The sequence below is a fragment of the Lates calcarifer genome, linkage group LG19 (genome assembly GCF_001640805.2).
Source record: "Lates calcarifer isolate ASB-BC8 linkage group LG19, TLL_Latcal_v3, whole genome shotgun sequence".
Taxonomy (NCBI): Eukaryota; Metazoa; Chordata; class Actinopteri; family Centropomidae; genus Lates; species Lates calcarifer.
The window spans coordinates 5,240,826-5,254,396 of record NC_066851.1 but is presented as its reverse complement, the minus strand read 5'-3'; the positions used below and the strand labels follow the sequence as shown (position 1 = coordinate 5,254,396).

At 40.0% G+C, this 13,571-nt stretch overlaps 1 protein-coding gene across 1 annotated transcript in view; it reads left to right on the top strand.

Annotated features, from left to right (window-relative positions):
- Positions 1 to 13,571, top strand: part of zgc:103755 (uncharacterized protein LOC449988 homolog) — a 32,901-nt gene that overhangs the window by 192 nt on the left and 19,138 nt on the right. The window contains 10 exon segments of the mRNA XM_051078236.1: positions 2,271 to 2,328; positions 2,865 to 3,011; positions 3,905 to 4,044; positions 4,639 to 4,732; positions 5,001 to 5,162; positions 6,852 to 6,970; positions 12,486 to 12,509; positions 12,511 to 12,561; positions 12,563 to 12,718; positions 12,720 to 12,737. Coding sequence (XP_050934193.1) covers positions 2,289 to 2,328; positions 2,865 to 3,011; positions 3,905 to 4,044; positions 4,639 to 4,732; positions 5,001 to 5,162; positions 6,852 to 6,970; positions 12,486 to 12,509; positions 12,511 to 12,561; positions 12,563 to 12,718; positions 12,720 to 12,737 — 951 coding nt within the window. The 5' untranslated portion in view covers positions 2,271 to 2,288.

The following is a 13,571-nucleotide window of genomic DNA, read 5'->3' as shown; positions in this document are numbered from 1 at the left end:
ATGCATGAGCAAAAAACCGCTGTGTGCTAACTGCTCACTGATACAAGGCGTCAACTAAAATGCAAGTGATGCCAGTCATCTGTCACTGAGCCCGAACCACCTTTTAGACATATGCTAGCTCGCTAACAATTTCCTGTCAGCTATCTGGGTTAAATAGCAGTTGTTTTAATAGCAGAAGTTGATGGGGGAAATCCGTTAAATGAGCGGTAAGACATCTGTTAAGTCAACATAGCTCCTGCAGTCTTCACTACTATAAACGTATGAGATGAGGGAGTGGTCACTGCTGAGTAGGTTGACCTCTTCAGTTGTAGTAATTTAGTTACCGCTAGCTAAACCTTGGCTGATATAGGAAGTAGCCAGCTTAAACTGTTACAAAGTGTACAATAAGCAGCCCAATACAGATAATTTATCAAGCAATCCAGTGTCTGTTACTGTGTGGTGTACTATTATGTTTATGGGGAATAAAATTTGTGGAAAAAAACCCCTGTAAATTGCTGGGATGCACACAGGTGTCTTCAATTATTCAGGCTGATTAAACCTCTCCACAGGTTGACGGTGGGTGAAGCAGCTACATGTACATGTTGAAATCACCTGTGCTTTTCATGTGTGGGGGCTTTGAGGTTCCTCATGCTTGTGAACCAGAACAGCTGCAAAATGCTTAACCACTAAACCAAGACTCTACAGTGCAACATATACTCTACTGTATTTTAATCAGTGGCATTCAAATGAGCTTGACTTTATCCATATAATGAACGAAGATGTTGTTGTTGTAATGATGTTGTGTTCAGAATGGCATTTAATAGATTTACAGACAGAACAGAACAGCTAGTCTGCATGTCTGAAGGAGCCATTAAGCAGTAGGTGCCAAATTATTGTGAGATATCAGTTTGAAATATGTCACAGTATTGTCTCTGCATTAGCTGTGATGATGGGAGCAGGGTGACATAATGGATCAGACAAACAAGGAGAGGCTTATTGCAAAAGTAGGCCATTGTCCTAAGTCACACTGCAAAGTCCTAATCTCTAGACAGCCAGTCGGTGACCTCAGAGAGGCATAGGGAATTTCTCATCTCGCTCCTCTCAGCGGGGTTGACAGCATGAAAGCTGGTGCAAAACGACGAGTGAAATGGCAGTTTATATGCATTAAATAATGTAGTTTAACTAGTTAGTGCTTTTTAGCCTGAGCTTGGGTAATTTTGTATTCTCTGATATCCTCCTGCAGTCTGCTATTCTGTTATGGTAACTGGAAAACACACAGTCAGTGCATGTGCTGCTGCATGTGGATGTTGAATGAATGCTTTCCATTTGAGGGTCTTCCTTTAATTCTTGGTTACGACATCAGCTTATGAGCTTTTAGCTCCTGATTAGCTTAATTTAAAATAATTGTCTTTACACTCAAAGCTGTCATGTGTGAATCCTGACTTGACCCAGGATTTCAGTTGACATTTGTCCTCATTGCATAGTCAAACTGAACTCAGGATAAAAACAAAACAAAAAAACAAAACAAAACAAACAAACAAAAAAAAAAAAACCAAAAACCAAAAACCACTGTTTTGTCAGCCCTTTACCCAGGCATGCAGTCAGATAGTGAGAAGTACAACAGGTTTTCTCACAGGAGACATTTTGACATGTCACAGCAGGAAGGGCAGAGGTGTAAAAAATAAAATGAATGATGGCTGAATTCTGTTTCACTGCTTCAGCATCAAGGTCCTGGTGCTGTGCATGCTGGCTCACTGTCACACTCTTATGGCTTACTGGGACACTTGAATAGAACCTCTTTCTTCCTGGAGCTGGTAGGGAATCAGTGTCTTGCCTCTGGGTGCTTAGCAGGGTGGATGCTGGCTGTCAAGGGGAATTGGACACTGGACTTTACAGTGCATGACACTTGTCATAGCCACAACCACCACTTTACTGCCCTTTTATGCTATGTTTGTTTGCATTGTCACCCACAATGCATTCTCTGCATTGTGGGTCTTAACGGCTGGCTAGTCAGATGAGGTGGCAGAGGTCAGCAGTGCACAGACTGGAAAGTGAGAGTGACATTCCAGCCAGAGAGAGTCACAAGTGAGAACACTATCCCTTGAAAGTGAACAGGCTGTAAAAAGCCACTGGACCTGTGAGTCAGGAGATCAACAGGGTATAATCAGAGAGCGGGGGGGTGTTATTGGAGATTGAGGAGGGGACATTCTGTGTGCTCGGGAGTTATTTTGGGAAACAGCTTGGTTAGATTTTCTGCTAGAACCAGTCTGTGTCTCTTGATTTTAACTTAGCTGGACTGGGAGGCTCTCATGGAGATCAACAAGAAAGAGGATAAAGGAGAAGATGACAGTGAGTGTTGGTTGGTTGGGAAGATTTTAGGATCAGTGTTGCCTTTTCAGGCTTAGGCCTGTCTGTGTGTGCTCTAGTTCAACCTCTTAAGTTTTCTGTCCTTTTCCCCAGCTTCCTGTTTTCCTTTAACAATGTCATTATGTCATTATTTAACAATGTCATGTCCATTATACCTCAGTGTGTATGACACTCCCCTTTTTGCTTAATAAGACCACAAAATACCTTAGCATATACAATATGAGAGAGCTGCAGTTCTTAAAAGTGAATATCACTCTAATGTAAACAATATCAAGGCTAAAGATGTTGGGATATTATACTGCATCAATATTTTTTATTCAATTAATGTCACTTTGACATCTAATCAGATGCATTAGCATACAGTACTAGGTCCCCTTCAGGAGAAATACTGAGAGGCTCTCTGATCCAGTAGGATGGTGCTAGATCACCTGAAAACATAGTAGAAGCGGAGTTCTCATTGGTTCATTGTGATTCGACCCACTTATATTCTCAGAATAGGACTTCTAATATTGTTCCAGCCACAGGCCCTGAGGGGGAGATGACAAAGGAGGATGTTTCAGAGCCTGTTGAGGGAGACACCGTCCTGGGCTGCCACACTAGACTCTCTTCCCATCAGCGGCCGGTTATCCACCAGGTGGCCTCTGCTCCCATGCCCAGTGACTATGGTGAGGATCCACACACACATGCACACATTCAGTTCATACACCCAGGGAGGTGTGTGACATTTCAGGCTTATTAACACACTCACTACAGAACTGAATACACTGTGAAAATGTTGGATATCACATGCTCTATAACTGGAATTTGAAAAGTGATACTACATTTATGATCATCATCATAATGATCAGCTTTCAACACAATAAGTTTAATCTGCGAGTTCTGACTGTTCATCATTTGATCAGTGTAGCACTAGTTGAGACTAATCAATATTCAAGCAGTGATAATAGAATAGAATAGACTTTATTGTCACTGTACAGTTAAGTACAATGAAATTGTGGAACACAGGAAAAAACACAAAATAGTGCACAGAAGTAGGGAGTCTCGAGTTGCTGCGTCTGTGCGCACCGCCATCTTGGAAACTAATTGTGTCTGAATTAATGATGGTCCCCATGGTATGTAAAATCAGAAGTCCTGAATCCTTTTAAACTGAGTCCCCTGATGTGTACAGTCAGTAAAGCAAATACAGAGGGTTTGGCACTGATAAAATGATAAAAGTGTTGGCATTCAGTGTGAAAGGCCAAGCCCATTTGTTTTCAGCCTCAGTCGAGTTCTCTAATGCTTCTTTTGGTTCAAGGCATGCCATCCACTGTCACATCTGATTTCATTCACCTCTGCAAGCACAGCAAGAGCATTTCCCAAGATTAGTAATTTGACTGAATCGATTGAGCAGTCTCCTGCAGAAAGTTAATGTTTGTCTGTGCAGCAGGGTTTCACACATGCTCTCGTCACATGCATATCAGGTACATATAGCTTTGGATTCCCAGTTCTACTTATCAAAGTGAATTACATTACAGTGAATATGATTGTTTATTGTTTTTGTCCCTCCTTCCAACTCCAGAGTTCTCCTTCTTTGACCCCAGTGAGCTACAGTGCAGGGAGGTTCTTCTGGATCCCAGCACCACAATACCAGAGCTGTTCGCTGTTCTCAGGCAGTGGGTGCCCCAGGTTCAGAAGAACATCGACCTTATTGGCAATGAGGTGTCACCATCCTGCCTTTTTTAAATTTTACATGCGCCCTGGTACTGTTTCATTTGCCTCAATGGAAACCCTTCTCTCTCTGTACTTTTTTGCTTTTGTCATAATTCACCAACAACTCATTGAATCATTAGAAATCACAGAAAAACATACTGTAAGAAACCATTGATTCTCACAGCCACTATATGATAATAGAAGCAACATCAGAGTACTTTAGAATAAGATAAAACCCTGTTTTTTGGTTGTAGGTGGAGGCCCTGCCTACCCACCCCCAAACCACCTCCACTCAGAGTTACACAAAGCAGCTGCAATGCAGTAAATTGTGTAGGGAAGCACTTGTCTCAAGGGTAAAAGCAGCCGATTATTTTCTTTCACTTAATAACTGCTACCCTTGAGAAATAAATGCCTTGTTTCAATGTCAGTTTGCGCAACAATTCTGGTCCAAATTTAAAGATGAGTAGAGTTATGAGAGGCCCTGCTTGCCTGTCATTCATCAGATCAATGTCCCAGAGCTTCACTTTATAGCCCATTATGTAATATTTCTGCACAGTGACACCAGGTCCTTAGTGGCACACTACATATCTTGTCTTTGCACAGATCCTAAAGAGAGGCTGCGGTGTGAATGATCGTGACGGACTGACAGATATGAGCCTCCTGCACTACTGCTGCAAGGCTGGGGCCCCGGGCATCGGTTAGTATTGGCAGGAGTCTTGAATAAACACTCTCAGCTGGACTGTAAAAGTGTACACACATCTACTGTCTTATCTGCGTGTTAGTTTATCTCGCTACTCTCACAACAGAACATAATCCTTTATGACTCAGTAAGCACTGTTATTTGTCAGTATTACTTGTCAAACACAGTCTCTAGAGCTGACATAAACTCTGTTACTACAACCCCCATGCCCCCACCCCGCCCTTTCCCCAAACACAAATAATTGTATCCCTCCTCTGTTCCCCAGGTGATGCAGACACCGCAGCCAGCTTTGCCCGCCAGCTCCTTAGCCTGGGCGCTGATCCTAACCTTCGCTCACGGTGGACTAACATGAGGGCCCTGCACTACGCTGCGTACTTCGACGTGCCCCAGCTTATCCAGGTGGTGTTGCAGGCCTCCCAGCCTGGAGGTGAGAGCAGAGATGCAGCCAGAGCCGAGGGGGGCAAGGTCGCCCCAGCAGTCTGTATAGGGCAGACATCTCTGTTTTCAAAACCAACTGCTGTGAGGATTAAGGCCTTAGTAATTTATCTTTTTCGTGCAGTGAACATACTGAGTTGCCAGTTTATTCAGTGCACCCACAGTAGCTGCATTCAATAGCTAGTTTTAATACCACCCAATGCAACACATGTGCAATGCAGCCTGACTTTATGTTGTGTACCATATTCAGTTTTTGTTTTAAATGTTAGTCAGAGAGTGGGCTGTAGTTTGTGGTAAGGTGATGGTTTCCCTAGGTTGTCCACATCCTGTTATGTCAGTGGATGGCACTGGATATGGTTATTTACTGTCCAGTCATTGTATGCAGATAATACTGTTGCAGTGAGGATACTGTGTACTGCAGTTTGATTACATTTCTTTTGATAATCACTCATTTCACACCAGTGCAGAGTCCAATTTATAAAAATCACCAGTCAGCAGATGCAGCCTTGTTGATGGTGCTGGAGCTAAGGTAGAATGAAGAATAATGGGTAAAGCATTGTACACAGCAGCCTGTGCTGAAGAGGGTCCCTGACCAAAAGCTTGCTTCAGTGAATAGACAGGAGCGATGTGGGTGCTTTTCTCTCATTACACATAAGTATGGACAAATTACTGCACACCATTCAAAGCTTTTTAGGTATATTAGTGTAAGCACAGGCCTGATGTGTAAAGTTTAGCTTTATAATGTAATTTTTTTAGTAGCCAGTTTCCTATATTTTGATTATATTTTGGTTACTCAGATCCCTTTTTGTTATGGATATTGTGATGTGCTACATTTGCGTTCAAGCTAGTTTTATTTTCATAGTATACACATTTATGAATGAAATATTGAAATATTAACCATACATGTACAGCAATTTCACTCACACAGATTTTACTAGGTCTGTGCCATAAATACAGAAAATGGGTCTAACAGCTGAACAACAGGAGCTGATTAAATTGTGAATGAGTATTGTGGTAAATTGATGAGATAGGGTAACATCACAGACCCTCAGTGATTGTAGCAGGCATATGCACACATAGCAGAGAAATAGAAGTCCATACTCACTGCTGTTGTGGACCACCTTTGGCTCCAGTAACAGCTGCCAGATGCTGTGGAGTGAATTGGTAATGAACCTGGGGTCTGTTCCGAGATGTAACTGATGTCTTTTTATATCAGTCCATGTTCCAGTTTTGAGGGGGTTCCAGGTTTTACTCAGCAAATTTAACATAACTCCTACCTTTATTGTCTGAGCTGCCTTCTTTCATGCTAATTTATTTTGTTCTGGTCCATTTATTATACACCTTTTGAGATTTTGGTCTTCAAAAAGCATCATTTCTGCTGTTATGTTACATCCCAGCACCCATTATCAAATTTTGCTTTAAGTCTGTTCTCAGTGATCTGTTCAGACAGAAACAATGGAGCTGGTGTTGCATGTACCTGGTAATGTAGCAATACTGTAACAAAATTGGCAGGTCCTTCCTCTGCAGGAGCGAGATTTCAGTTTCTCTGGTGATTGCGTGTAAATGATGGTCAATAATGGTTAATCCAAGTGTCTTTACTTGAGGCCAGTTCTTAGAGAATGATACAAGACAACATCAATAACTATATAATACCAGTGTTTCTTGATTGACTTTTTTGTAGAGGTAGATGCCACCTGCAGTGACTTCGATTTTGGCACCGCCCTGCATATTGCTGCTTCCAACCTGTGCACATCAGCTGTCAAATGTCTCTTGGAGCTGGGAGCCAACCCTTCTTTCAGAGTAAGTGACATATTTCTCCTACATACACTCACACACCAGCAGGCATTGTAGTTGTCATGCGAGTTTGACAAATTAAATTCTTTCATTCTGGGGCGGCACAGTGATGGGGCCTTTCTTCGTGGGGTCTGCATGTTCTCCCTGTGCCTGCTTGGGTTCTCTTCAGGTACTCTGGCTTCCTCCCACAGTCTAAAGACATGCAGGAAGGTTAATTGATGGCTCTAAATTGTTTGTATATTTGAATGTGAGAGTGAATGGTTGGATCTGTCCGAGGCGTACCCTGTGCCTTTTGCCCTGTGTCAGCTGGGATTGGCTCCAGCCCCCCCAAGAAAGGATAAGTGGTATAGTTAATGGATGGATGAATTCTTTCATTAAACCATCCAAATTAAGTTTAATCCCATGCTCTCACTTAGTTACAGACCACAGTTAGTCAGTCAATATATTAAAGACATATTGACAGACCTAATTAATTTTTTCCCATCTTTACAAGTCTGTACTGAACCTCCACAAGATGAGAGAACTTTTCTCCTGAGATCCCACCATGGCCTCATTTGACTTGTATGAAAGGTTCAGCTATCTTTGCTGCAGATAAACGTGCTCTTAACTTAAAGAAGTATAGCAAAAAATCAGAGAGAATATCGTGACACACAGTCACACTTGATGACTCCATATTTTTATTTCACCTCTCTCAAATATGAAAGTAAAATGATTTTTTCTTGAACCGTTAATCTCCGTTCAGTAAAATGTATTTAGGTTGCTTTGGTTTATTATCACTTGTGTGACACACGATCCTGTCTAACAAATTGATTATTTCTGCTTTGTCATAAATACAATGCCAAGATCAAGTCTAATAATTATTTGTATAATTGATTATAATGTAGTAATTTCCCTGAGGAAATTATTTTTCATCTTCTGACTCTGTTCTCTTTTTTTCAAATTGATGGATTCTTTAGTTTATACTGTCAACTGTTAGACAGTGAAACTGTCTATCACAATTTTCCAGACCTTAAGGTGACCTCATCAGATTACTTGATTTGTCTGACCAACTGTCCAAAACCCAAAAGTATTCTATTTATATTAATATAAAAATGAAAAATGACCATATTATTGAACCTGCATCTCTCTCACACTGTCTCAACAAAAACTGAACTACTGCTACTGTTGATACTGCTTCTGCACCCTGTATTTGCTCACAGATGTCATCACTCAGAACTTACTTATTAAATTTACTCCCACAATTTTCCCATCAAATTTGTAAAGCCTTTTTTGCGATTTGATGGAGTCCTTTGCAAAAGAAGTCCTTATGCTAAGTTTAAAAATATATAAGATCAGTATATTACATTGCAGGACTCGTGATCTGTTCAGGGTGTACCCCGCCTCTCGCTCAGCGACCCTTATAGATAAGCGGTATAGATAATGGATGGATGGATATTACATTGCAGTCTTGGGTATCACATTTATTTAATTTCAGATATTCAGTGGGGTTTTTTGGCGCACATTTTAGCTGGCAGATAATACCTAAAAAGGCAGTTGTTTGAATACAGATTTTCCAGACATGTTTTGAATATGTCTCTCGAACATCTCTCCATGCTTAGTCTGTCTTCCTTGTACCTATCATCTGTAGTCTTTTGAGGCCTTGGTTGGGGCGTTGCTAACAGCCCTGATCTGTCATGTTCTGTTGGAAGTTTTTATCCATACTAGAAATTGCATGTTTCAGTGTTTTATTATTAGTATTTACATTAAATAAAAGTTTTTTTTAGATTCCTTAATGCTGCTTGTGAACAGAAATGTTGCTTGTTCTTTTTATGCAGTAATCTTTCCACTGGAGGTCACTAAAGCACTATGCACCATAATTAAATAATTCCCTTGCTCTAAGATGAGTGCAGAGGCTCTTTATTTTTTGTGTGTGAATGCAAAGCTTGAGGAGCATGTAAATGTTGGTTGATATGAACCAGCCTGGCTTTTTTTTTTAACCCTTTATTTAGAGATTTTCTGGGTTAGAGGCATGTTTGTTCCTTATCTTGCCAAGCAAAAGCTAAAACACCATTGAAGGGAGATTATTTTCTGTCTGCTTTATTATTTCAGGTTTATAAAGTCTATGCTGCTGCCAACTACCTCCAGAGATATGTTGCACCTGTTTCTACAAGTTCTGATAATGCTGTTCTTTTTTCCTCCCAGTAATCCTCTTCCTGTGACCCAACCCATTCTAGATTAGGTATACAAAGTGTATCAAGGTCATTAATTTGTTATTACTCAAGGGAGTACGGTATAAAATGCTCAGAATACACAAAGTGAAGAAGCATTAATGTTATGTTTCCTGGAACATGTACAAACAGTCTTTCTGAAGATTAGTAGACAGTGTCGGTTAGTGAAAAAAGAAATATGGGTATTGCATCATTATCAGCCTCATCTTTGAACACTATATACCATTACTATACATTGAATTGTAATACACTTGTGCTACCTACCAACTGTATTATGCATTTACAAAATGGCAGTGGAATATAAGGCCTGATATCAGAGCCAAGAAATTCAGTTTAAAATCACAGCAAACCTTGGATATGAGTAGTGAAAGCTTTATAAGAATGGAAAAATAAACTTGTTGCTGACCTTTCATGCTTCCCTTACTACATATCTCACTGATTAATAGCTATGGCAACTCATCATATTTTCCATCAGTAGCAAGTTGCTGTGGTGGATTGCTTTCTTGATTGTTCCAGTTTCAGGTTTGAAGTGAGCCACTAGAGCATGTCTGTTTGGTATTCGTAGGATGCAACCATCCTTAGGATATTTGACTGGCAGGTATATACTCAGTTGGCAGTTTATTAGGTACACCTAGCCAAAACTAATGCAGTCTAATACAGCTGTCCTGCAACAAATTCTACATTCATGATGGCTTCATAATGTTCTGTTTGTGTTGAAGCTCTTTTAGAAAGGTATTGATTCAACTTCATGGCTATTTTGAAGGCAGCAGTTTGAAGTTGTCGAGCTGTTGACTTGTGTTATACAGACAAATATTGCTTTTTTCTTCCACCCCATGTATTATGTTAGGTTCAGTAACAGCAACACCTCTCTATTATGCATTACAGTTAAACAGCACCACTGACTGTCTCCTCCAAAATGATCTCTAAAACCGTTTCAATACAACATAAAGGTTATAACCTTAATGAATGTAGGATTTCTTGCTACATTGCATTGTCTTAAAACTGTACAACTGTTTCTGTAAAGTGGTAACCTGGTGTAACTGTAAGTTGTTTTTTATCCGAATACAATGTTTATTGGCATAGGTCTCCTGCTTTAGACACAGTATTTAAAGAATGGCTCAGTGTGAGAGTTTGGCATGATGGTCCTTCAAGGCACTTAAATGAAACGCACTGAAGTGACTATTGCTCTGTTGAATACCTCATCTATCTAAAGCATAGAGAGAGATTAGTAGGTTGAATATTGAAATTAACATTGAACTGAAGATTTCTTTCCTTGAACCAGTCTTGTTAAATACCAAGTGCAAAGCTGTAGGTGTTGGGCACGCAGACTGTGTGGGCATTTCCAAATACACCTCCCATTTTGTTCATGTGGGTGCATCAGTGCAAAGTGCAAAAGTGAGGTGGAATATAAATTGGAAGGTGTGGTGATTTAATAAATTCAGTCTTAGCCAGTCACATCATTGGTCTCATCACTCTGAGACAGCTGAGCCACTCACAGTGATGCATGTCAACAGCTCAACAAATGGAAATCGTAAGTTGTCTGAATGGTGCTGAGCAGCATTGCCTAAACAGACAGCATCTCCAATCTGGTGGTGCGAGTTTTTATTTAACTTGTGCAGTGATGATAAAAATAAATGATAAAAAATGTAGATGAAGCTGTTTATATAACCACATAAATCCAACGCTGTTTCAGTTTTATTTCTACTCTGTCTCGTGTCATAAATTGTCATATTGTACTGTAAAATGTGACATGATGGCATTCACACTGAAGAGGTGAAGAATAAAACATGAAATGCTACTTTTCCAAAAAAAAAAAAAAAAAAAAAGTTGAGAAGGATGCAGTGACACACAGGACTGATGATGCTGTAATCCAGCATCTCCCTCTTAACAGAATACAGAATCATAATGGACCAGTCTGATTCCTCTAATATTGTGTGGGGTTACTTTGTAGCACCCTGGTGTTATTTGTATGTGATTTAATAAAGGTAAATGGAGTTCATAGTCATACGTAATGGCACTGTGCTCCAGCGTGGTACTTTTGGCTGCAGGTTTATCAACATATGTGTCCCCCTGCTTTCAGATGGTTGCAGACATTTAATGAACTTAAGGAGAAGCTGATGATATAGTATAAAGCAGCTGTGGACAACATAAACTGCAAAAATAATTTAGACATAAATGCAGACTGATTTACAGACATTCCTGCTTTAATTGGACACATTTTTATGCAGATTTAAACACCTCTGCCAGCAGGGGAGTGATTTAGTTAAAATGGTTTATATACATTAAACATTATACAGTCATTGCTGTACATTTATTTTGTGTATTTAGTTTACTCTTGTTGATAAAATCTCCAGAGTGGCAACAGAGTGACATGCCTCTGAGAAGTTTATTCTCAGTGCAAATTCTAAAATATATTTTCCAACACAATACCAAGGATTTGCTTTGTGCTACGTCATTTGAATTAATCCCTCACCTGTTTTACACCTCTCCTCCCTGCTGTGCACTTTGCACTCTGTGCTTGACAGCAAAATACTACACAAAGCCCATTTCAAGGTCAGGAAACTACTAAACTGTTGTAGCGCTGTTTGTGCTAGTCATTGTGCCACCATGAAAATAGGGTTCACTGTCTCAAAAGATTGCACACAAAGAGTGTACACCAGCACAAACACATTCTTTCAAGCCACTGCATGTACAGTAGCTCAGTGTTACGACATATGAACAACAGGTCTTTGCAATGAAAGGTAAGCTCCTTTTTGATGTATATCAAAGACTACTCATATTGTTGCTGGAGGGGATGGAAAACATGAGAGTGCCCCAGTTACTCTAGCTGCAATAGTGCCGAATGAGCTCCCCTCGTCTGTCACACCTCTGCAGCTGTCTCTTCCTACCTGTGCTGACTCTTGGGCTTGCTGACTCTGTCTCAACTCTTACTGACTGTACTTTCTTTGAGCCACTTGACTAAACTTCCATGTTGTGTGCCTACTGATCAGCTGGTTTGAAACACACCGTTGGGGATTTTGTTCTGAGAGCAGAGAAAAGATTAAAGATTCTGTGAAGCCCAACATCCTTGTTACAGAAGTGATAACAGTGAACTTTTTGGTAATGGAAGCAAAAATCCAAGTTTTACATTTTGATGTCGCAGCAGTCTTTTGTCAGTGAGGTTGCTACTCTATTTGATATTTATCAGTATTGATAATTTATATTACATTTACTTGGTATGCTAGCAAGTTATTTTTTTTATTGGAGTGAAATTCACTTCTTTTTCATCAGTTGATTGTCACTTGTCTGTGCTTTTTCCTATTTTCCTCCCACAGAATGAAAAAGGACAGTGTCCAGCCAGATGTGGTCCCTGACCCCCTTGACATGCCCTTGGAGATGGCAGATGCAGCCTGCAGTGGCCAAAGAGCTCCGAACTTTGCTGAGACGGGCTTTACCCAGACCCAGCTCCCCTCTGCCCCTCACTCTGCAAGCCCAGTCCCCTCCTGCTCTCTCAGATAAGGCGAAGATACAGCTCGCCACAATGGGAATCCGTCTAGGTGACCGCGTAGGTGATAGCTGGACAGAAGGTGTGTAGTAGGTTGTTATCATCATGATGTAAAATAGGGATATAAAACTAACCTGGGGTCAGGAGCTGTGTTCAACCCATTTCCAACTCAAATGGGCCAGACCTTACAGCTACAAATGGCACCAGACCCAATTTTTACCTCCACTAAGGGGTTATATTTTCACCCACATCAGTTTGTTGGTTTGCTTGCTTGCTTGTCAGCAGGATTATGCAAAAAGTATTGAGCCAGTGAAGAACCCAGTAAAATTTTGGTTAGGATCCAGTTAAAGGGATGGATATAACAAATAAGTCGGATGTTATCAGAGTATACTTATATTTAAACTTATATTTTCCATCAGTTTGGTTTTGTCTCTTTCAAAAAGTTATTTCGTACCCTGAAGCTATTTTTCTCCCCTTAAATTTGAAACCACACAGAAAACAAATCCACACACCTTATTTGATCAGTGATGGCAGTCTGATTACAATTTACGATTCGTTTTTTTTTATCTCAAAGTTTTGAAATTTCACATTTGAAAGCAAAAATTTTAAATTTTATACAAATTTCATTTACCTTTTTTATGATAAATTGACAAAAGTAATAAATCAACATCTCAAAGCATTACATGATTGCTATACTGGACATACCTACACGAGTAAATTAAGATTAGTCAGTGAATTCAATGTTCCACATTGCTTAACATTCTAATAATGGACCAGCTCTATTATAAAATGGACATTTCATATTATGTGTATTTAGCAGGAACACCAGAAATAATAAACAAAAACAGACATTTCCAATTCAGTATGAATATTTTTTCAGCTTTTTCTTCCCCAGAGCAAGTCTTTCTGTTAATAA